The sequence below is a fragment of the Protopterus annectens genome, chromosome 14.part0 (genome assembly GCF_019279795.1).
Source record: "Protopterus annectens isolate FY-2018-M chromosome 14.part0, PAN1.0, whole genome shotgun sequence".
NCBI lineage: Eukaryota > Metazoa > Chordata > Ceratodontiformes > Protopteridae > Protopterus > Protopterus annectens.
This window is the reverse complement of record NC_056748.1, coordinates 967,649,781-967,674,493: the sequence shown is the minus strand read 5'-3', so window position 1 is coordinate 967,674,493 and position 24,713 is coordinate 967,649,781. Positions and strand designations below refer to the sequence as shown.

Here is a 24,713-nt window from a genome sequence, read left to right as displayed (position 1 = left end):
CAGAGATTAAAGTCATTCACAAAGTATGGCAGGGAACTTTGTTATACAGCTTCTGTTAAAAGGGCATTAGCCTTCATAAGTACTGGTGTGAGATAATAGGGACCCTGAGAAAGCATATGCACTGAATTGTACGGTATTTCTAGAGAGACTTTTCTAAATGTTATTAAAATGACTATCTAAAATCCATCTTAATCTTAGCATACAGACCCTTGTAGCAGTTCCTATGAAATAATGACCAGTTAAAATATTCAAACAATGCAATATCAAATGAACATGGCACATATCTATGGATGTGAAGCCATAATGTTAAAATTCAAGGTAAAACAAACAGCACAGCCAAGTTTCATAAAATAAAGCAAAAGCAGAAAGCCAGGTACATTGTTCAACTTTTTTTGTTTGACGGTTCTAGTAGCACAAGTTGAATGAAAGTTTGGGGTCCAACATATGTAGCAAATGTAATAAAAGCAAGTAGATATTTGCACAGCAGCACCCACCTGTCAGGGAAGCAGTGGGCTGCAGTTACCACCCAACAAGGATGAATAAGAGTTCCACCACACCGAAAAAATGTTGCCCTATCCCTTCTGGAATATTTAAAGATAGCAGCTATCCAGGGCTGAGTTTCTGTTCCAGTGAACCCTCCTCCGACAATTTTAAACTTTTTTTCTTTTCTCTGTCCACAAGTTGAAGCTAGAAATAAATAAGGTTTATTTATTTATAGAATGCTCTGTCAAGTATAAAAGAGCTAATTTCACATAGGTGCATACTAAAGACAGCAAGCTACTACAGCTCAAACTGCAACAGATAGCAATATCTAGACCAGATATCGTGAGCAGGTGGGGGCATTTCTTAAAAGATAAACAGCACATAAGGCATTTTGACTGGCTGATTGGTAAGTCGTAGTCTATCTGCCCTTGCCAGACAATTGAAGACTAGCCAATTTCCCCTTTAAAGGTGAGAATCAAACCCTTTATTTTGTGTTTGTGAGGTAAAGACTTTAACCTTTTTGCCAACCTGCAACCCCTAACTAGACATCTAGCCAAATGTTTTGAAATCATTACAAAATAACGATTTATTATTACTACGGTTTATGAAAATGAAAAGTAAGCAATGTTTTGAAATCATTACAAAGTAACGATTTATTATTACTATGGTTTATGAAAATGAAAAGTAAGCAATGTTTTGAAATCATTACAAAGTAACGATTTATTATTACTATGGCTTATGAAAATGAAAAGTAAGCAATGTTTTGAAATCATTACAAAGTAACGATTTATTATTACTACAGTTTATGAAAATGAAAAGTAAGCAATGTTTTGAAATTATTACAAAGTAACGATTTATTATTACTGCGGTTTATGAAAATGAAAAGTAAGCAATGTTTTGAAATCATTACAAAGTAACGATTTATTATTACTGCGGTTTATGAAAATGAAAAGTAAGCAATGTTTTGAAATCATTACAAAGTAACGATTTATTATTACTGCGGTTTATGAAAATGAAAAGTAAGCAATGTTTTGAAATCATTACAAAGTAACGATTTATTATTACTACTGTTTATGAAAATGAAAAGTAAGCAATGTTTTGAAATCATTACAAATAACGATTTATTATTTACTGCGGTTTATGAAAATGAAAAGTAAGCAATGTTTTGAAATCATTACAAATAACAATTTATTATTACTACTGTTTATGAAAATGAAAAGTAAGCAATGTTTTGAAATCATTACAAATAACAATTTATTATTACTACGGTTTATGAAAATGAAAAGTAAGCAATGTTTTGATATCATTACAAATAACGATTTACTATTACTACGGTTTATGAAAATGAAAAGTAAGCAATGTTTTGAAATCATTACAAATAACGATCTATTATTACTACGGGTTATGAAAATGAAAAGTAAGCATGAGAATATTCACTTGGGGCTGCTTTTATGCAATGCCATATTTAGCACTACCCTTGACACATCACAAACTGATAATCATCTTCTGTCATGCAAGCATTCCCTCCTCACCCCACAATCCACAAAGAACCAGAAAAAGAAAACAGTGTATACCTTCAAAAGCAACTATCACAGTGGCCACTGTTATTGTCCAGTGACCAATGAAGTAGACAAAACATGGTGGTCACTATTATGTTGTACATCATGAAATGTGAAAGAGGCAATGACAAATGTCTTGTACACCTAAAAAGTGAAATTACTGCAAAACATGCACAAACCCTTGCATCAATGTATGATGTATAACTATAGATAATTGTAAAAATAAGCAATGGAATGCATACAGCAAAAGTGCTACTGACTGACAAACTCTGAACGAACAAAGTTTGCTGTTATCTAACCAGTTAGGTAAGTAATCTCAAACTTCATGTCATTCCAGTGATTACAACATATTGTATGTTTGTGTTATCTTTATTACTTATTTCTTTGTTTGTTAACCAGGAAATTCCAGCTTTTCTGTAGAGGTCTGGGGACAAAACCTCTTGCAAAGAAAGAAATCAAGTGAAAATGAGTACATAACTAATATTATAAATAAATACAAAAAGAAAGACTGCACTATAATACAAGATGAATACTGTAAATCAATAAAAAAAGATGACATTATAATACAAAAGCTAAAGCCACTCAAATTAAGAACAGTTAGTTCACAGAACAAAAGGTAAACTAGTGATAGAATGGGTACTCAGGATAAAAATTGTTGCACCTTGTTTATAGTTTAGACAGGAGAGTGGCTCAATATCCCTAATGAAAACAAATTCTGTTTGCCTGTCTAGACTACACAAAGCTTCTGGATTAATGGGTACACAGGTCATATAACCCTTTTGAATGGACAGAGGGCATATAAAAGTTTAATTCTCACTCATTACACCAATACTAAGGCTGGTATATGTAGTAATGGTGCAGAACTGCAATTTACCATGTACGGATATGCTGAACTACACTGTAGTGTCACTCACCAGCCCACAGACATCTATAGGCCAAAAAGTATAACATCTCGTTACCCATAAAAATGGGACTATGCATTGCTCTACTGCACAGTTGGAACAACTATGCAACAGATCACCTACTACCTGAGCTACTACATGGCACAAGCACTAAAAGGATACACACATACACACACACACATAGGCACAGGCACACACCAACACTCAAAATACTCATTTATGCAGAGACAGTCCCAATCACACACTGTCCTAGTGCTCACACACACACACACATGCACACACACGTGCACACACACACACACACACACACACACACACACACACACACACACACACACACACACACACAGACACACACACACACACACACACACACACACACACATAGGCACAGGCACACACCAACACTCAAAATACTCATTTATGCAGAGACAGTCCCAATCACACACTGTCCTAGTGCTCACACACACACACACACACGCACACACACACACACACACACACACACACACACACACACACACACACACACACACACACACACACACACATGGGCACATGGACACACTCAGTCATACACTCCCATTCACACACAATATGACTTAAATACATCAGCTGTCTGTGCAGGGCAAGGTGGCACTGATTCACCCTGCAAAGACAGGTGTGCAGTGGAAGAATGCCACATACACTTACTGCTTAAGATCCTTGCACTGCCCAGTCCTTGCATAGTTCAGGCATCTACGATTTCTATATTTTGTAAGTCCTTTAAAAGAGCAGCATTCCAGGATAGTCATTTATATATGCCTCCTCCCACTGACTACCACATTAGAATGCGCACTCTGAATCTCACTGCCTAAAGTGTGCCATGTCAAGTCTAGAAAATGGCAAGAGTTTAAGAATCGGAGCATCTTTGAAGTATACAAGACTCATCTTGCACACTTCACAATCAGCTACGGATACCAGCCACTACTGCATGAATACAACTGCGTGAAATCAGAACTGTCAAAATCACTGAGTTCCACAAGTTACAAACACTGATCAAAGGGTGATATACAAACATCCTCTGAATAATATATTGTGTGTGATATGCCAGTATACCAGCTGTTTATTCTTAAGGTATTGGTGACTTACATGGCTCAGCCTTACACTGTCCAATGTCACAGAATTGTTCGACTATATGATTTTTGTATCGTACATAGCACCATGGCATCTCCTCGTTGCTGGGATTCCTACAAAAAACAAAACAAAACAAAGAAAGTATGTTGGTTCAATAGTCGATGCATGTAACACATGATGTTTCATCATTCTCTGTCTAATGTAATTGCAAAGGACTCAATGAAAAGCACTGTTACTGCATATGGATTCAAAACACCATTCCTTTATTGTTAAAATCTCCAGGTATTGTTAAAATCTCCAGGTATATCCTTAAAAAACAGTTGATTGAGCGCTTTCTTCCCTCTAAAGCAGGGATTTCATCAGAATCTAACTTTTTCCCTCCAAAATTTCCCCTTAAACAGTAAATTACATCATTAGGAACTGATGACTCATCCAATTGACATTAATAAAAATCTTTTAAAATTACAAAAAATTCCAAAAAATTAAATATACAAATAGTCAATGCAAAATACATATCCTAAAAATACTTATAACTATAAAAAATGAATAAATATGTTTAAACAATTTATATGTGTATGTATAGAAAACCAGTCTTTAGTAACTCATACCTGCATTATTCTAGCAATCACCCTATAAAACAAAAAAACAGTATTGTGAAAGGCCAACTCATTAGGATAGCAAGAATGACATCTAATGAGGAAGACATTGATGAAGAACTAGCGATAGTAGCTAGACTATTTAAGGAAAGAGGGTATCCCACTAAAAATATTAATGATTATGTTAAGTACGTAAGGGAAGAATGGGGAAAGAAATATAAGCTCCTTTTAGGTAATCCACAGAATATGAGTGAAGACACAAACAAAGGACATGAAGAAAATAAGGACTTTGAAAAATCTATGGTCATTCCCTTTGGAAGTAAAGCACATGAGGTACAGAAAATTATACATGACAATTGGGTTATGTTGAGAAATAACTTGAAGCTATGGACAGCAGTGGGTAGCAAACCAAATGTTGTTTATAGAGTTGGACCTAACCTGAAAAAATGTTTTGAAAGTGAATTTAAAATTAAGAAAAAGTACGGTACTTCAAAATGTGGGCATTGCTCTCCATGTCAATATATTTGTACCAAGGAGAGTATTACCCTAAACAATATTCTAAGGACAGAAATAAGGCTTGAAAAGGGTAATTGTCAAACTATAGCTGTGATTTACTTGGCTTTGTGCAAAACCTGCCCTAGTTTTTATGTCGGCAAGACAGAAAGACGTTTAAGGGACAGGATTTATGAGCACACTTACCAAATATTTACTAAACATTTAAATAATGCTTTGTGTAAACATTCTACAAATTGCTCTGGTTTCTTAGGTTTTGAATTTGCCATCTTAGAGAAGGTGTTAAAAAAACCCAGAGAGGGTAATTTTAGAAGCTATATAGAAGAGAGAGAGCTAAGATGGCAAATTATGTTGCAAGCAAGCCAAGTCCCTGGGCTAAACAAAGTTATTTCTATTAAGCCCTTGTTATATAAAAAAGTGGAATTAATGAAATAAAGTTTCATAGAAAAATGTATATACATACACATATAAATTGTTTAGACATATTTATTCATTTTTTTTTATAGTTATAAGTATTTTTAGGATATGTATTTTGCATTGACTATTTGTATATTGAATTTTTTGGAATTTCTTTTGTAATTTTAAAAGATTTTTATTAATGTCAATATGATGAGTCATCAGTTCCTAATGATGTAATTTACTATTTAAGGGGAAATTTTGGAGGGAAAAAAGTTAGATTCTGATGAAATCCCTGCTTTAGAGGGAAGAAAGCGCTCAATCAACTGTTTTTTTAAGGATATACCTGGAGATTTTAACAATACCTGGAGATTTTAACAATAAAGGAATGGTGTTTTGAATCCATATGCAGTAACAGTGCTTTTCATTGAGTGATTTGTGGACTAGTAGCACTGATTGGCTTCTTTTGGTTAGTAATTGCAAAGGAGTTTGCCATTCCCACGCCTCTCATATAACAGAAAAGATCATTTTCTCCAGTACATAAACTGATAAAATGTACACTTTTTTGAAATGCAACAGCAATTTATTTGAAAGGATGCTTCCAGTTTTTACTTTACATACAAATATAAAATGTGTTTATTGTCAACAACAAAGGGATTTTTTTTTTTTAATTTTAAAACACAGTAGGTAAAATAAGGTTCAAATTACTGTACCGATTAATATAATATAAATGAATGGAAAGAAATGCATGGAGACAAATGCCTGTAGCACATGAAGTCTTACAGCATCCAGACATGACCACTGCCTACTTTCTATGAATGCATTCACAGCCTCCTTCACTGGAAGATTTGTTCAACAGCTTATAACTGGGCTTAGTATCTTGAAATATGCTGGAGGACTTTTACAGAAGTGCAATCTCCAGCTACAGAATAAATCTAAGCTTCCAGAAGTGCAACACTGGACAGCTGGGAAGGAGGAGACAGCAAAGCCATTACAATGTAACAGATAAGTAGCAGAACTGCTGCATACAATGGTTTGTAATCAAAGCTGAAACTAGGGTGAGACAAAGGGAGCAGCTACCCCAGGCATAAACTGTAAGGGGGCATGATCGGCAGGTGCTGATGGTGTGAGAGTGCAGAACCGGAATTCATTCCTGAAGCAGGAAGAACATTGCGACTTCAGAAATTAATGCTAATACTGCATTTGCAGTTATGGCTGAAGAACTGAAGCATTGGCTATGTGGTAGATTGACTGTAGCAAGTAGCTTTTTACGGCTTCAGAGCCCAATAGTTTTTTTTTGTTTCTCAACTTAAAGTTGAGGGGGATGCTAGTTCAGAGAAATGTACAGGTTACCAGATGAGCTAGGTACAGTTCTGGTTGTAACAGCTCCTTAACCATTATTAAACAGATCAGAGTGTAACAAAAAAAAAATCATTTTTCTGGCAGACAGGTTTAACTTGAGAGGCTACAACGGTGTCAAACAGAATGCAATACAAACTGGGAGACATGATCACTAGATCAAAAACATGACAAAGAATGAAATGGATACAAATGCATCATAAATCAACAACATGTTCAAGTAACATGCCCAAACAACAGAAGCAGGTCACCACTAATACCTGCAATAATTGTGTTTCCCCAGACCCAGCTGTTGTGCTTTAGAATTATAAGCAGAATAAGGTTTGCTGTAGACAGACAGGGAATTCCACTCCAGGCAGTTTATTCCATGCAGCGTTTTGGAGACAGTTCCCCTATATTCAGCTCCATTATCTTTGTAGCATTGGGTCTGTGTATCTGTAATAAGAAAAATGAAAGGCAAACAGAATTTTTATACACAAAATTTCTGAACAACGAGAATCATGTTTCTGCTAAGTTACATTTTTTTCTTGTTAAAAGCTATTAATTAAAAAATATTTTTGTAATTTACATTTTTGAAATTAAGCACTTTTCAATCTTATTTTAAGGTGACATCTGCCACAGGACCACACAAAAAATCAATAATTACATACATATATACATACATAATCATCTATATCTAAGATCTAACTACTATTGCAACTACTACTCTAAATGTGTAGAACAGCATTCATTTCAGCTTTATTCACTAAATGTCTCGTCCATTAGTATTTTGCATTATTTAACTATTTTGGCAAGGATGACTATCCTGCATGATTGTTGTGGACAGATATTGAGGAAAAGCCGGATGTTTCCAATGACAGGTTGTGACTACATATCATCCAGCTGGAAGAAACTTCCAGAAGAAATAAGACAAGTGAATAAACTTACTACCTTCAAAATGCATCGAAACTCTACAGAATAAGGCAACATGCTTGTAGGTGCTTCAGGGATGTGGGCTTGAAAGCACATATAAGGCAAGGAACAATTATATTGGTTTAATACTAATTCAGCTCTTCTCATATTCATTTACATACCTTTTTGGACGTGAACTGTAACCTAATTTGTTCTACCAGTAATGAACTGTATTTACCAGAAAACTGAAAAGATCTATTTCTAAATTAAAATTCAGTTCTGTGCTATATCTACAAACACATTATTGCCAATGCCTATGTAGATTTCTGTGTAAATAGTTATATTCTGTAGTCTGATTAATTTTGTTGCACTGAACAGCCTTTTTGCCTGGGTCATGACTGAAAATGGTCCTTGGACCAGTTCACCTACTCAGTTAACAAATGTGAAACAAATAAATCGATCGCCTTGACCAGTTCCACTTACTCAGTTAACAAATATGAAACAAATAAATCGATCCCCATCTCAGTATTTTCTGAGCTCGACATATATACTGAGCCTCAGACTGCACATTCATGTGTGGGGGTTCATGTCCCCACAAACCAGAGTGTAGGGGTATTTTCTCCTTGAAAATAAGTATATTTGTGGTTTGCAACTCTGGGACTGTATTTGTTTTGAGTACCAATCTCCCAGGGTTTAAGATGCTTTGAGGTGGAATAACTGCATGTTAATTAAATGAGAAGAGATTATTAAAGCTAAACCCCTTGGTACAGAGATTATAAATTTTATTGTTTTGGGATCTTGACTTACTGATCTTGGCTTCACTCAGCCAAGATCTCTGTTCGTGAACTTCGTGATTTATTTATTTATTTAGTTATTTATTTAAATTTGTTGACTGGGAGTGTCCGACTGGACGTAGGTCCATTTTCAGCTGAGGCCCGGGGAGAAAAGCTCCACAGTTAAAATAAACAGACAGTAGTTACATTGGATTACATAGTGGTTAACAATTTAACATAGCAATTACTTACAACATATTTACAGATGAAGAACATAGTACATCAGTAGATAACTAGAATCTTTATCTGTGAAGTACATAACAGACATTAACAAATGTTACAATGAGAAGTTCCTGCTGTATAATAAGTACTAGGCTTATGAGCATCTGAGCTTGCTATAATCAAGGTAGTTAGTGGAGTGGAAAGAAAGGTAGTGGTTGGATGGGGTGGGTGATATTAGAGTGGGCGTTGCAAGGGCATAGCCAGCATGTTTTTAGGTGCGCTTTTAGTAAAGTTTTGAAGTGGGTGCATGATGGTATGGAGGTAGTTGTGGGTGGGAGTGAGTTCCATAATTTGGCTATGGCGCAAGAGAATAGTGCTTCACCAGCAGAGTTAGTTACTGGCTTTAGTGTTCTGCAAGTGATTTTTGTTGCTGGATCTTAGTGGTCTGGTGGTGCTTAATTTTGGTGGCGGTTTAATTTTAACTATGGAGCAAACTAATTAACTAACAGTATGGAAAATATATGCTGTCCAGAAACATGAGCCATTTAGTGCATAGAGATGCAGCAGGATGCAAAGGACAGAACTACATATGGGAGGGATTACATTTTAGAAGGTGGTATGCAAGCTGATAAAAAATTCCAAAAGGTATTGCTACAAGTTCTTGTTTTGGCAGTATCAAAATTTGTAGGTGCATGCGTAATGACTGTATTAGAGAAATTCAGGCGTATCCATTCAGAGTCCTTGGAGTCACAGTTCATAAATGACTTTATATATAGCAAGACTGAAAGTTCAGTTACTGGGACATCTAACTACTCTCATATTACTATGTTCTGTCTCTATTAAGATCTTCTATTAAAATGTTTTATTTCAAATTTATACTTAAATGCTTTGATTAGGAAAGCAAAGTTATGAGCAGCCTATTTCATTCAGTGAAAGTAACCATTTACTATAGACACTGTCATGTGTAAGAGGATTTATGTGAATAACTATCTGTATGTGGGAATGACTTGCCGTCATATTATTGTTATTATTATTATTATTATTATTATTATTAATTGCAGTAGTAGCAGGAATAGTAATAATCATAGTATTTGCTGGCACAATATGACCTTAATGCAACTGATGCTTGTTTTTTACAGGCTTTATCAAAAACATTGCATTTTAGCCAATTACAAAATAGGAAAATTATTCACATCTGAAATAATTATTGTTCCAGGTTATACTTGGGAAATATACTTGGGGAAAAAGGTTAATGCATGTTTAAGGTACAAAGCATTTAGACTAACGTTCAGAACTATAAATACATGCTAAAACTATGTACCTATTTCACATGCCTGTCCTATGTAGCCTTTAGGACAAATGCAGCTCTGCCACTGGTGATATATATGGCTTCTACATGTTCCTCCATTCAAACAATGGCAACCTGTGGGAAAGAAAATAAGAACATTTTGAGAGTGTAGTCTGAAGACGCAGCACTTCAAAAGCATCAGTCTTGCATCCTGGGAAGGACTGAGTCCATCCAACAATAATTTGTGTAGTAGTTTCATGAGGATATGGTCACTGTAAATAAATACAGGAAGCCTTGCTACAAAGAGCATAACTAAATGTCTGGCTCATTTCACGCAGTAACAGAATCAGGAAGGACTGCATCAGAAACATGTACGCTTAACACAAAGAGAGATGGTAGTGGCTAAAATGAAGCATACAGTCAGGAAGAAGCATACAGTCAGGAATTAAAGTACTAACCATGGCCAGGTGTGCTGTGCTCAGACCATGGGCAGGTGTGCTGTGCTCAGACCATGACCAGGTGTGCTGTGCTCAGACCATGGCAAGGTGTGCTGTGCTCAGACCATAGCCAGGTGTGCTGTGCTCAGATGGAAGGAGCAGTATGCCACGGTTCCTTTTGTTTCATAACTGTACTTTTTACAAATTCTGACCCATCTTTCAGATATAGTATAGCAATTTTCTGTTTTACTAGCAAAACAGTATACAATCAGGGCTGTACAATATAGAGGATTATGAGCTGTTTGTTGATGCTAACCAAGTTATTACATACTTGAGACATGGACACCAAGAAAATTCAGCTCGAGAGCAAAGCTCAAGAAGTAAATCTTGGTATCCATGTTGAGAACACATAACATTAAAAAACAAAATATCACAGGAGACAGAGTAAAGATTAGCGCTTTTGTCCCATTTATTACGGGACTTCTTCAGAACAAATAACATTAGGTTAGCATCAGCGAACCACTGTAATTCTTTGTAGTGCATGGAGCTTTATCCGCTCAACGTACTACAAGTTACAGTAAGCATGAAAAAAATGCCAAGCGTTGCCTTTCCAAGCCATAAAACACTTAGTGTGCTCTTTCAGAGTGGTAATGTAACACTGTCCCTTATGCCTACACTCACCTTCCATCCCTCTCAGCTGTCCACATTTTTGTAAAATGCCCAGATTTTTGCCTCATATGTTGAGTGCATTCCTCATAAAATTTGTGGCTTTCAAACAAATTACTGAATACTGAAGACACTAAATAATGGCATGTATTTAGGTTTCAGATTTTGTATTCTTCAGAAATCAAGCAAACACATATCTTGTTATTCTGGTAACTTTCTAAGTTTACTGCCAGACAGGAGGCAGAAACAAATCTTTTATACTACTGCTGTCATTTGCTAGTCAGTACTTGCAGATTGCATTGCCTGGCCTGAGACCTGATCTTAATAACTTTAGTAGGGGATATTAACATTTAAGATCAGGTCTTGCACCACTCTAGTGCTTAACTGATTTGTCTTTTTCTGAATATCAGAGTGTAATCAGTGTTCTCTATATAATACATGTGTATTTCTACTAGAGACATGGTAATCATGGATGAATACACAGTGACAGATCATTAGATACTTACAAATGTAGCCTCCTTGCTTATCCATTGTTTTTACAGCATGGAAACACACAAGGTTATCTGACATCTCATTCTGCACTGCACTTGGCTGCTTTATTAAGTACAACTGCACATAAAATTAATGTGCTATCACTACAATAGCAAGTATGTGGAATGAAAAGTGTTGTAATGTCACAGTGAAGACACAACTAGGATCCAAGTGAAGAATTTCTCATTGTCTTTGAATGTAGTACATTTAGGTTTGTTGGCATTCATTATGTTCAGTATATACAGCAATAGCTCCTGAGGCCTTACATGTAGTATTCACAAATCATATCTTACTGTACTACTTTAATCTGTATTAAACATTGTATAAATAGTCACTAAAATACATAAGCTACTTTATCTTATCGATAAAACGGCTTGTTATAAATATGTGCTGTACAATCTCATGTACAGAATGAGTAAGGGCTGGAGGTTAGCATAATGGTTAACGTGTTTACCTTACAAACACATGGTACAGCGTGTGATACCTTACAAACACACGGTACAGTGTGTGATACCTTACAAACACATGGTACAGTGTGTGATACCTTACAAACACATGGTACAGTGTGTGATACCTTACAAACACACGGTACAGTGTGTGATACCTTACAAACACACGGTACAGTGTGTGATACCTTACAAACACACGGTACAGTGTGTGATACCTTACAAACACACGGTACAGTGTGTGAATCCTTACAAACACATGGTACAATGTGTGATACCTTACAAACACATGGTACAGTGTGTGATACCTTACAAACACATGGTACAGTGTGTGATACCTTACAAACACATGGTACAGTGTGTGATACCTTACAAACACATGGTACAGTGTGTGATTTTCACTGTTGGGGAGCATGGCTAGGCTTAAAAAGTCCAGTAATCTCCCATGAACCCATGAATACTAACCCCCAACGATAGGGATTCATACAACACAGCAGAATACAGCAATAACACAGAAATCCTTGCTTACTGCTGGTAATGCAAGTAGCATTATTATACACATATAATACGTATTCCTGTTATTATAATTTTCTGTAGTTACACAGCTTGCTGTTTTGTAGTTAGTACAGCAATGCATATGCAACACACTCCATTACTAAAGTGACTCTCCATTATATATGCGTCTGCGTTCTGACCATAAATAGATTTGGGTAAAACCAACATGCTGACAGGCTAGACTTGCTAACACACACTACATTCATTTTACATTTCCATAAATGTTAAAATTCATCATCTGTTCCCCTGGGAAACATGGCAATGGCTGCAATGACTGATAACAATAAACAATTGCAGCACTGAAGACATGCTGATAAATGTCAACTGCCTACTATAGGCATTCACAATGGATTTTAAACATCCATGTTTATTCATGTATCATATATTAATATAAATGTATAAAAGTCAAACTTTTAGTCACAAAATGTTTTAAAACTTTTGCACTAAAGCCAAATTTAGAATGTGAAAGTGTTAATCGACAAGTCACAAACATAATCTATTCACCACTGGGCCAAATGCCATCTTCTTCTCCGATTTTTTTTTTATAGTATTACTTTATTTTTTTTACTTTTTTCTACTCCACTGACATCAGAAATGAGGATTCCCACAGAATCAATTATAAATGTGTTGCCCCGATAGATAGGGCTGGATTGCAGAGTTCTAACCAATATTGCACCATAGGCCCAAGGCTTTTTTTTTAATATAATGATCCACCCCTTTTCCCTTCCACGATACATGGCATTCAGCATCATAGTGGGAAATATGGCTATGTCTCATTGCAGATGTCTGCCGGAGTCTACTCCATCTCACTTCTGAATGCTTACAGATTTGGTTCTGTCATGTCCCAGGTGGCGAATGAATTCTACATCTTCATTTAGGACAGACCAGCTAGCTTGTGGCCACTTCATCCTCCATCTAGCTGGCCAACCCCAAAGCACAGTACATACAGCTTGTGCAACATGCAGGCTCTAGCTCTCTGCATCACCAGACCCAACTTTATCTAGTTGTCAAGTATTTAAATTTTTCTAGGTTAGCTTGTGGAGGAATATCCTAGGTATCAATGAATGTTTTATTAGTTGTTTTCTGACAATGCTGCTTGTATAACTCATGAGCTAATTATGCGTATTCACTTTGTAAGAAATCATTTCTAGCATAAGAAATGATTTATATAACATTTTTCCTGCCATCACTGTTGTATTTCCTAGGTAAGCAAACAAAATGCATGACTTTTTTTTCATTATTTAAGCATCAGGAATAGCTAGATAACATGTCTGCATGCCTTATTGGTATGGAGAAGAGCACAACAACAGCAACAGTATGTACAGTATTTAAATATGGTGTGGGGGTCTTTAAAATACTGTTACCGTGAAAACTGCACTTTACAGCTCTCCTTATCTTAGCGCAACAGAGTTCTAATTACATGCTTTATCACTGAAAACATAGCCATATGCATAAATCAGAAAAATACAAATTCTACCTGTCAATATATGAGCCACACTAACCCAAAGACAGCACTTATGAAAATTATTGCTGATATTCTGAGAAGCCCAGTATTCATAATAATGCCAAGCTGAAAGGAAATTGTCAACTGCTACCTAATGATATGATTGGCACATACCTATCCCCCATATAGCACCCCCCCATAATGAGTATAGAGTGGTGCTGTCATTATGTGCATTAATACAATCTAGGTAATTTGGTCATATTGACTAAGGTTGATGAGATATCTTGTCCCCATGTAAAAAATGAGAAAAAATTTTCATGACTATGACCACCTACATGTCATGTCACTATCCTCAGCATTACCTTTATGATTATTAAATTATAAACAGAAAACAAGTGTTCAATCCTTGTGAAACAAGTTTCACATTCTGAAGTAAGTCACTCCTCACAGTCTCTGAGCTGCTGCTGTAGAACAAATAATGTCATATTCAAACCAAGTCTGTAGATGCTCATAAAGTGAATTCACCACTGCTTTCCAGAATGTTCTGACATATACTGCTTATATAATGCCTATCAAAACTGATCTGAAATATCTTGCTGTCTGCTGCAGAATAAGGGATCTGTCTGTGCCGATGATGACCTAGGTCAGAAGAGCTGCGGGCACTGGAAAGCTCACGATGTGAGGAGGAGTATGATGAGGCTTTCGAGTGTTATCCATCCCAAGAGGAGTGAGATGGAGATGTGTCAAAAGCACATCCCATCAAAGTCTTGTGGAAACAAGTTATCCGGTGACAGCAGGTCATCTAAAAGAGATGGTAGAGCTATCAGAGACACTACGTCACATATGTCAGTGAGTGACATGTTCTGACCACTGCTTTATACACTCCTTAAGTACTTATGAAGTGGCATGAAGTAATAACTTTCTTAAGCTGAAAAGTCCTAACATTTAAAACATAGAGGGTGATATAGTGCCTTCACTTTCTACTACTTATTTTAAAGAGGGCCACATTATTACTCTGCCGTGGCTGCTCTTATTCCCATTTTTATTTGCAGTCTATATGGTAGATACGTGGAATTATACCATTACCTATAAAATGAAAGGTGGCAAGCCAGTTCCCTCAACAACAACAACTGGATATCGTACTGGTGCCTAAGTCTTATCCAGAGTCTGGATATACCAATACCTCTAAAATGAAAAGTGACACGCCAGTTCCCTTCATAACAACTGTATATTGTACTGGTGCCTAAGTGCCTGTCCAGCATCTGTAGTCACATCTAGACAAATGAATACTCATAGCAAGGTGTCAGGTTTATGCTCCTCTTTATTTAGGAATATTTCGATGTACAGTCATTTCAAAACAAAGTCTGATGCTCCAGAAAAGATAATAATACATGGAGGAACCCAATTCCAAAGGCCTGCTTAATCTGGTGTAAGGCCTATCTATAATGCAGGCTTACACTGGAGTAAGTTACTTACACCGAGAGCAAATCTTTTGAGACCACGGAATTTCAAATTTTCATTTTTTTAGCTTGTTTTAGCTACAGGATGGTAAAAAGTAAAAGATGTACACAAAATATTATGATTTTGAAAAATATGGAAACTTCTCGACACTGCCATTTATACCCTGAATTTTCAATTTTTATACATGTGTAACTATTATATGCCCACCAATGTTTGTGGGTCTGAGCAACAGTGTGAAACACCCACAGAAACAGAGTTCATTACATCTTGTGTATTAGGCATAATCTATTTCAGGCCCTAACATGGACACAGCTTGCCTACAAGCAATGAGTAAGAATGTGCGAATAAAAGACATATGATGATTGTGAGACAGAGAGAAGAATGCACACAGATATAAAGAAAAGAAAGAAAGAATATCACAAGTATACCTGTGTGCACATAAACACACACACGCACGCACGCACACACACACACGCGCGCGCACACACACACACACACACACACACACACACACGCACACACACACACACACACACACACACACACACACACACACACACACACACACACACACGCACACACACACACACACACACACACACACACACACACACACACACACACACACACACACACACACACACACACACACACACACACTCACTCACTCACTCACTCACTCACAATTTTGAATGTTTAAAGAGAAAGAGAGAGGGAAAACCGTGGCTAAGACTGAGAGAGAGAGATACAGGGAGAGAAAGAAGGAAAGGAGAGGCGATCACAGAGACAAAAGGAAAAAAGAGACATTGAGCAGGAATGGGTGGGAGAGACCGAGAGAGCAAGAATACGAAACTTCCATACAAAGAGAGAGAAAACGTAGCATGAGTAACAGTGAAAAATGTTAGATATCAGATACAGAGAGGGAAAGAAACAGATGAAACAAAAGCACGGCAGGGTAGTATGACTCACCTGTTTTCTTAGTTCTGTGTATTGATATCCTTCCTGGGAAACCCTGTAAAATTAACAAAAACGTTAGAATAATGCACCAATACAACAAATATAAATATACATTGCTTATAATTTCTGTAGTTAGGTAAATAACTTCATAATGCCATGAATGTTTTTGCAAGTGTATTTCAATGGCTAAACAATAGCATTACTCAGTTGCCATATATGTTTGTAACATTTTCCGGGTACCAATACCAGTATATCATTTTGTTTTCTTTTTTCCATTCATTACAATAAAAGCCACAATCACTGCTTAATGATTGCAAAGGGCGAAAAAAATATCAAGGCAAACTGAAGTCCAGTTTGCATTAAGTAATTTACGGAAACACGCCCTAACACAGCAAGAGCTTTAATCCAACAGTTACATTCTATATGCAGTTTTGGCAAAGGCTGTCTGCAAAGGTATTATTGTTGCCTGTACAGTACAATATGCACCAAAAATAAATAACTATACCTTTAAGAGCTAAAGTGCATTAAATCCAAAATAAAAGAGAAAAATCTGTATATTTTTCAATGAATACATATCACAGCTCTGATTTTACAAAATGACAGAATAAATAAAAACAGATAAACTAGCTCAGCAGATATCGATTTTATATGTGAATATGGCCAGTACTATAGTGGTTAAAACTATTCAGAGATCTTTCGGTCAAGTTTATATGGGGGTATACACGTTTCCAGAAATTAATCACATTGAACAGTAAAAATATTTACTGAAAACACAGATGCAGACATAGCAAGGCTGAATGGAGGGAAGTGGATGTTGGCTTTTGTATCAGGCATATGAACAACTTCTGTTTTCTTAGGCTGGATGAAATTCTTTTCCCCACACTTTTGACTTACTGTGTTTTGTTACCTACTTATATACTTATAGCTTGTATTTCTTTAACATGATTAGTCTGTTTTAATCCTCCAAATAACTGCATTATAACCTCTCCAAATTATATACATTTTTGGTTATCTGGTAACAGCTACAGGTTCGTATACCTTCAAAGCATTTCAAAGATGCTTAAAACTATAGGCTGCACACTGTGGAACTCTTAAGTAACTCACTTAGTCAGGTAAGCATCTCTAAGTCCACCCCTTGTGTTTAGTAGATCTTAACCAATTATATAAGTATGTTAAAATGCCAGAGTGCTACAGCCTGTCTCACACAAAACTGATAATCATTACAAAAAATTCAGTGAGGTCAATAAAAGGCCAAGATTTAAACTTACCTGTTAAAACTACCCACCCATTTTAATGGTGTGTTCTGAATCATGAGCTATGCTTTCACATATGTTTCACGTGTGGAATTTCTGATATCACTTGGAAAATATTTGTAGTCAATTTCCGCTGTATCCTTTTTTTCTACCCAGATTTATTATTATGCTAACAGGAATTCAGAAATGTCATACTTGTACAAATATCTGCATTGCTACCCCAGTAAATGAACTGCCTGTCCTGCATTAATTATATAATTAAAGATATAACAGCGGCTAAGATTCTTACATCAGTGTCATTTAACTATGAAACTAGCATTGAATACACAAACCTGACTCGGAGCACAATTACTTTCTTTACTGGCACGTGCACATTTTTTTTCGCTTCATTTAAATTTTTGAAGCTAGAACAGTTGCTACCACTTGTCTGGGCAAAGTGCTGCCTGTTGAAAAATTGTTTACCACTTAAATGATGCATGCTGGGATAAACTCCTGAGCTGTCACATGTGGCAGTTTCAGTTCAGTATACTATCTAGAACTAGAGCCAGGAAACGCAATATGCAATCATCTTTCCTTTACACATTCTGAACTACTCCACTGTACACTTACCGTGCTTAGGCCAAGGAAGAGAGGCTGAAAGAAGGCTAAAAGAAAGATCATCTTCATTTTTGCTGACATTTCTCTGTCCAATGTAGTCCTTTTATTTTAGACCCTAAAAGAAAGAGAAAATGTTAAAATGACACAACCATTAAGTGCTTCATAACTGATCTGTATGTTTTTGAAGAGCTAGGATTATTAGGTGCTCAGATTTATCTGTTAAACATAATGCCCTGAATTGTTCATAGGTTCATAGGTGGTAAGCAAATGCTTGCATGCAGTCAAATTGTCATTCTCCTGTCTCATACCATGAACTCTCTTGCAGACCACCTGAGGTCTTGGTACTGTATTGTACTGGCAGGACAGAAAACACTGTATTGTGTCGGATAGTCAGTGTTATTCTCACCTTGACAGATTCCTGTGACTCTACTTCTGAAAGTGTAGAGGGTAGAAAGTGAAAGCCAAACACTGCCCAACATGTCAATCAATAATCACATGAAGGGCAGTCCTTAAAATCACAATAATGGCATTGATGATGTGCAACTAGTAGAAGGATAGTCAGACCTCTTCTCTGTCTCTGTACTGGTGGAATTTTCCTATTTTCAGGCCTTATATACCCCTATAGATGGTGTCCCTATTTTTGGAGGTATGTCGCTACTTTCAGGCTTGATTTATCCCTTTACACAATTTTATGAACCCTCCTCATCAAAACGTGATTTCTGAAACTGTCTAGTGCAGAAAAAACACACCGTGTGACCAACATACTATTAGTGCCAACAGTTTAAAGAAAGACGATGCACATCTTATATCTCCCTTTTTCAAAAGCAAAAATCAATCACCAAGATTCAAATTTTTAAAACACAGTTCATTAAAATCTACATATTTTACACCATCTCTTTTTCAGCGAGATTACATTTTTCTATCTTTTTGTCATTTTCTGTTTTTTTAACATGTTCCTAAGTAGTATTCCACATCATACCTCTCAACCTCTTAATGCAAGAAATCTGGAGAGAACTTAAAATAATGTGGGGACAAAGGCAAAAAATAGGGACAGATTTTAACTATTGCTCTTCTAAACTTAGAAAGCTGCCAGAATAACAGGATTTGTGTTAGCATGCATTTTCTGAAGGAAATAAAGTCTGCAACTCAAATATATGTCATTATTTGTTCATTATTTAGTGACTTCAAACCTCCTTGATTTGCCAGAAAACCACAGATTTTATGACGAACAAACCAAATGTTTGAGTAGAAATCTGGACATTCTGTGAAAATCTGTACAGTTGTGAGGTATGTCCCACATTCCTACAGGAAGTGGAATGAGTTATGTGCCATTTGGTATTCACATTTTATGCTAATTAAAGGTCGACTATTTTGGTTGGATGTGCCTACTTTTAAAGGACTTTTGTACCTATTTTCAATTCTGTGGGTTGAGAGGTACAATGACATTATCATGCTACCTTCCACACAGCTGTTTAGTTTACTTTATAAACATATCCATCAAAAGAAAATGCAAGGCTTAAAATTAATTTATATGGTAGCCTTCTCCTGGCAGCAATTTTGAAACCACACTGACCTTTCAAAGAGCTCCTTTGAAAAAACAAACCAAAACAAACAAAAACAGCGGAATTACATTAATAACAAAATACTGTAACCAGTCTATCCTCCATTGCTTTCAAATACCCTGGTAAACAGCAACAAAACTAATATGATATTTTGAATAAATAACTAGGGAAACTGCTGTGCCAAAAGCTGTCCCTAAGGTATCACAAAAACAATCTATTCCTCAATAATAAAATCATGCATAGGATATTCCATAGGTTATCAAGTAGGTCCATACCTGGACTGACAGTCATATGGCCTGCTCTTCTCTTGCTATGGAGCTGCCAACATAATACTACCATCTATAATGAACCTGACATGGACAAAGTCCTCTGTCACCACACCACAGAATTAGCTACTTTTGCTGCTGCAGACCATTAGCAATTACACCAGTCTACTATAATGTCCACTTTGAAATGGCCTGTATTTTTTTTTACAAATGTATCTGATAACACTCACTGTTTGTTATAGAAGCATATCCTGGCCCCTTTACCAGACCAAGTATCTTTTACAAGCCTATAGCAGTGTTTGGCTCAACCTTGAAATCATTACCTTAATTACAACTTATTTTGCCTCAAAGCTAGGTAATTCAGCACATTCAGGTGGTCAGCTTGAAACACCCCCTACGACATGGTGCTGCAGGGTAGGCTGAGGGTGACTTGATCCAGTGCAAATATTGCAAGTGACCAACAGCAATGCAGGTACACACTACTAGTGTGTGTGTTTGTGTTGGGGGGGGGGGTTGAATGAAAAGCAATAAAAAAGGAAAAGCTGTATAAGTGATTATTACACAGACAATGAACCATGAAGAAGAGTGTAACAGGGCTAGTAAAAACAAGCAGGAGCACTGATATGTACTGTGACGAAGGACAGAAGGAAATAAGTAATGCAGCCAACATGGAAGACACAAGCAGGAGCACTGATATGTACTGTGACAAAGGACAGAAGGAAATAAGTAATGCAGCCAACATGGAAGACACAAGCAGGAGCACTGATATGTACTGTGACAAAGGACAGAAGGAAATAAGTAATGCAGCCAACATGGAAGACACAAGCAGGAGCACTGATATGTACTGTGACAAAGGACAGAAGGAAATAAGTAATGCAGCCAACATGGAAGACACAAGCAGGAGCACTGATATGTACTGTGACAAAGGACAGAAGGAAATAAGTAATGCAGCCAACATGGAAGACACAAGCAGGAGCACTGATACGTACTGTGATGAAGGACAGAAGGAAATAAGTAATGCAGCCAACATGGAAGACACAAGCAGGAGCACTGATACGTACTGTGACGAAGGACAGAAGGAAATAAGTAATGCAGCCAACATGGAAGACACAAGCAGGAGCACTGATATGTACTGTGATGAAGGACAGAAGGAAATAAGTAATGCAGCCAACATGGAAGACACAAGCAGGAGCACTGATACGTACTGTGACAAAGGACAGAAGGAAATAAGTAATGCAGCCAACATGGAAGACACAAGCAGGAGCACTGATATGTACTGTGACGAAGGACAGAAGGAAATAAGTAATGCAGCCAACATGGAAGACACAAGCAGGAGCACTGATACGTACTGTGACGAAGGACAGAAGGAAATAAGTAATGCAGCCAACATGGAAGACACAAGCAGGAGCACTGATACGTACTGTGACAAAGGACAGAAGGAAATAAGTAATGCAGCCAACATGGAAGACACAAGCAGGAGCACTGATACGTACTGTGACGAAGGACAGAAGGAAATAAGTAATGCAGCCAACATGGAAGACACAAGCAGGAGCACTGATACGTACTGTGATGAAGGACAGAAGGAAATAAGTAATGCACCCAACATGGAAGACACAAGCAGGAGCACTGATACGTACTGTGATGAAGGACAGAAGGAAATAAGTAATGCAGCCAACATGGAAGACACAAGCAGGAGCACTGATACGTACTGTGACGAAGGACAGAAGGAAATAAGTAATGCAGCCAACATGGAAGACACAAGCAGGAGCACTGATACGTACTGTGATGAAGGACAGAAGGAAATAAGTAATGCAGCCAACATGGAAGACACAAGCAGGAGCACTGATACATACTGTGACGAAGGACAGAAGGAAATAAGTAATGCAGCCAACATGGAAGACACAAGCAGGAGCACTGATACGTACTGTGATGAAGGACAGAAGGAAATAAGTAATGCAGCCAACATGGAAGACACAAGCAGGAGCACTGATACGTACTGTGACGAAGGACAGAAGGAAATAAGTAATGCAGCCAACATGGAAGACACAAGCAGGAGCACTGATACGTACTGTGACGAAGGACAGAAGGAAATAAGTAATGCAGCCAACATGGAAGACACAAGCAGGAGCACTGATACGCACTGTGACGAAGGACAGAAGGAAATAAGTAATGCAGCCAACATGGAAGACACAAGCAGGAGCACTGATACGTACTGTGACGAAGGACAGAAGGAAATAAGTAATGCAGCCAACATGGAAGACACAAGCAGGAGCACTGATACGTACTGTGACGAAGGACAGAAGGAAATAAGTAATGCACCCGACATGGAAGACACAAGCAGGAGCACTGATATGTACTGTGACGAAGGACAGAAGGAAATAAGTAATGCAGCCAACATGGAAGACACAAGCAGGAGCACTGATACGTACTGTGACGAAGGACAGAAGGAAATAAGTAATGCAGCCAACATGGAAGACATCGATAAGGTCACACATTAAGTATGCTATGCAGTTTTAGAGACCATAAAAAAACAAAACAATTACATTAGGCCAATAGAGGATATCCTGAGAAAGTTACTAGGATGGTGAGAGGTATGGGGGTGCTGCAAACAAAGAATAAAAGAACTAGAACTTTTTTTTGGAGGCCAAGATAGGTAGATAGTACACAATATGGGTACATAAGGTAACATTATGGAGATGTGAAGGGATCTGAGCAGGAAGGGCAGAAATGAAGTGATATGCTGAAAGCAGTACGATGAAGGAGCAATCTGCTCTTCAGATTTGGGAAAGTTCATTCTGTTGGTGTTAACTGATATAACCAGTTACTGCAATTGGTGGCATACAAAGAAATTATATATCTGTTCAAGAGAGCATGGGATAGATGGAAACCAGCAGGGGGGACACACAGACTGTAGCACGCAATAAAGGGTAGACTACTAAGACACTCACTTCTGCCAAAAGCAAAAGGAAACAATATAAACTAGCCCATCTTTAGTACAAAATTGCAACTTAAAACACATTGCAGTAGATGGTTTGCACTTAACTAATGACGCAACATTGTTAATCCAGGGTCTCTTTGTGTCCACATGAGGGTTAATAACCTACTGAAGCCACCAAGGTCTGCAAAACCCCATGAGTGCTTTTGGGGTCAGTGTGAACACAGCAGGTGGTGGAAATGTATTATCATGTTCTTTTCATACAATAAATCCTACTGTCCTATAATATTTCTTATTTCCTTACTGGTATTAATTATTAAAGGGGGTGTTTTGATGAGCCCAATGTAGCTGTTTTACTGAACTAATAAATAAAACAAATTACTGTACTATAGACTCTTCTGCTACATTGCAAACGCCATCTGGCATGTGAACGCTATTCATTCATTCTTTTACTCATTGTCCAATTACCTGCTTAACTGAAGTCAGGGTAATGGAAGAAGTGGAGGCTATTCTGGCAGACAGTCGGCAGAAGGCAGGAAAAAAAACCTCGGAATGGGTGCCGACCTTTTGCATGATGTAAACATATACTTACTCATATATGATAAGCAGATTCAGTCAATTTGTTTAATTGCACATACTTGGGATAGTGGAAGAAACTACAGCACCTGGTGAAAGTGAAACATGGGGGACAGGCTGGCATAATGGTTAAGGTCTATACCTCACAGATATAAGGTACAGGGATTGATTCTGACCACTGGTTGTTGGCCAGGCTTGTAATAGTCTGCAGACTGATAGCCTGATATTTACATTTGAACCTATGAACTGGACTACAGCTGATAAATTAATAATGCAGTTTCCATACAACCCATGGAGACAGCTGCAGAATATGTGAGGTCATACAAGATGAACAACATAACAAGTTTACCACAACAAAATAACTGGCAAACCCACATTTAAAGTTATGATGAAAAGGGAACAACGAGTACATTTTAATCCCAGTATGAAACTTCATTTTAGTTGTGTCCATGGCACAAAGAAGGTCTGCACATTTGCCTCAGCTCAAGCACTGAAGTGTTTAGGAGACACACCATGCTCTTTGGGCTTTTAAGAGCTAGAGTGTTCAAAAATGCATTCTGTAAGTTTAAACAAACTTGGCAAACAGATAAACTTAATTCACAGGACATTTTCCCTTTTTGCAAAAAATAAAGACACTGCGATTATCACTCTAGTCTCAGCTTACTGCAATAAGACATTTTGCTGCTTTGTAACTAACAATGATTACACGTTTTTAGCAATTCAAATCATCATAGAATAATCTTGCAGCTCACAGCGGCATGGAAATGGAAACCACTGTGGCGTAACAATGAACGTCTGCACCGTACATGGTTATTCTAACGCTCTGGAATTAAGCAATCCAGTTCAAGGTCTGGAAGTAAACCAAGGAAAAACATAACTACATGTATGACATACTCTGATAATTACAAGAAGGGATTTACATAATTCAA

At 37.2% G+C, this 24,713-nt stretch overlaps 1 protein-coding gene across 2 annotated transcripts in view; it reads right to left on the bottom strand.

The window, feature by feature from the left end:
* Window positions 1-24,713, bottom strand: part of PLAU (plasminogen activator, urokinase) — a 41,838-nt gene that overhangs the window by 10,736 nt on the left and 6,389 nt on the right. Inside the window, exons 2-7 of one of the 2 annotated variants that reach the window (XM_044056765.1) lie at window positions 18,458-18,560; window positions 16,608-16,650; window positions 10,132-10,233; window positions 7,185-7,359; window positions 4,076-4,173; window positions 495-687 (exon numbers count right to left, since the gene is read on the bottom strand). In XM_044056765.1, the coding sequence (XP_043912700.1) occupies window positions 495-687; window positions 4,076-4,173; window positions 7,185-7,359; window positions 10,132-10,233; window positions 16,608-16,650; window positions 18,458-18,526 (680 nt within the window). In that variant the 5' untranslated portion in view covers window positions 18,527-18,560. The remainder of the gene's footprint in view (window positions 1-494; window positions 688-4,075; window positions 4,174-7,184; window positions 7,360-10,131; window positions 10,234-16,607; window positions 16,651-18,457; window positions 18,561-24,713) is intronic. The other variant, XM_044056766.1, reaches the window with a different exon arrangement.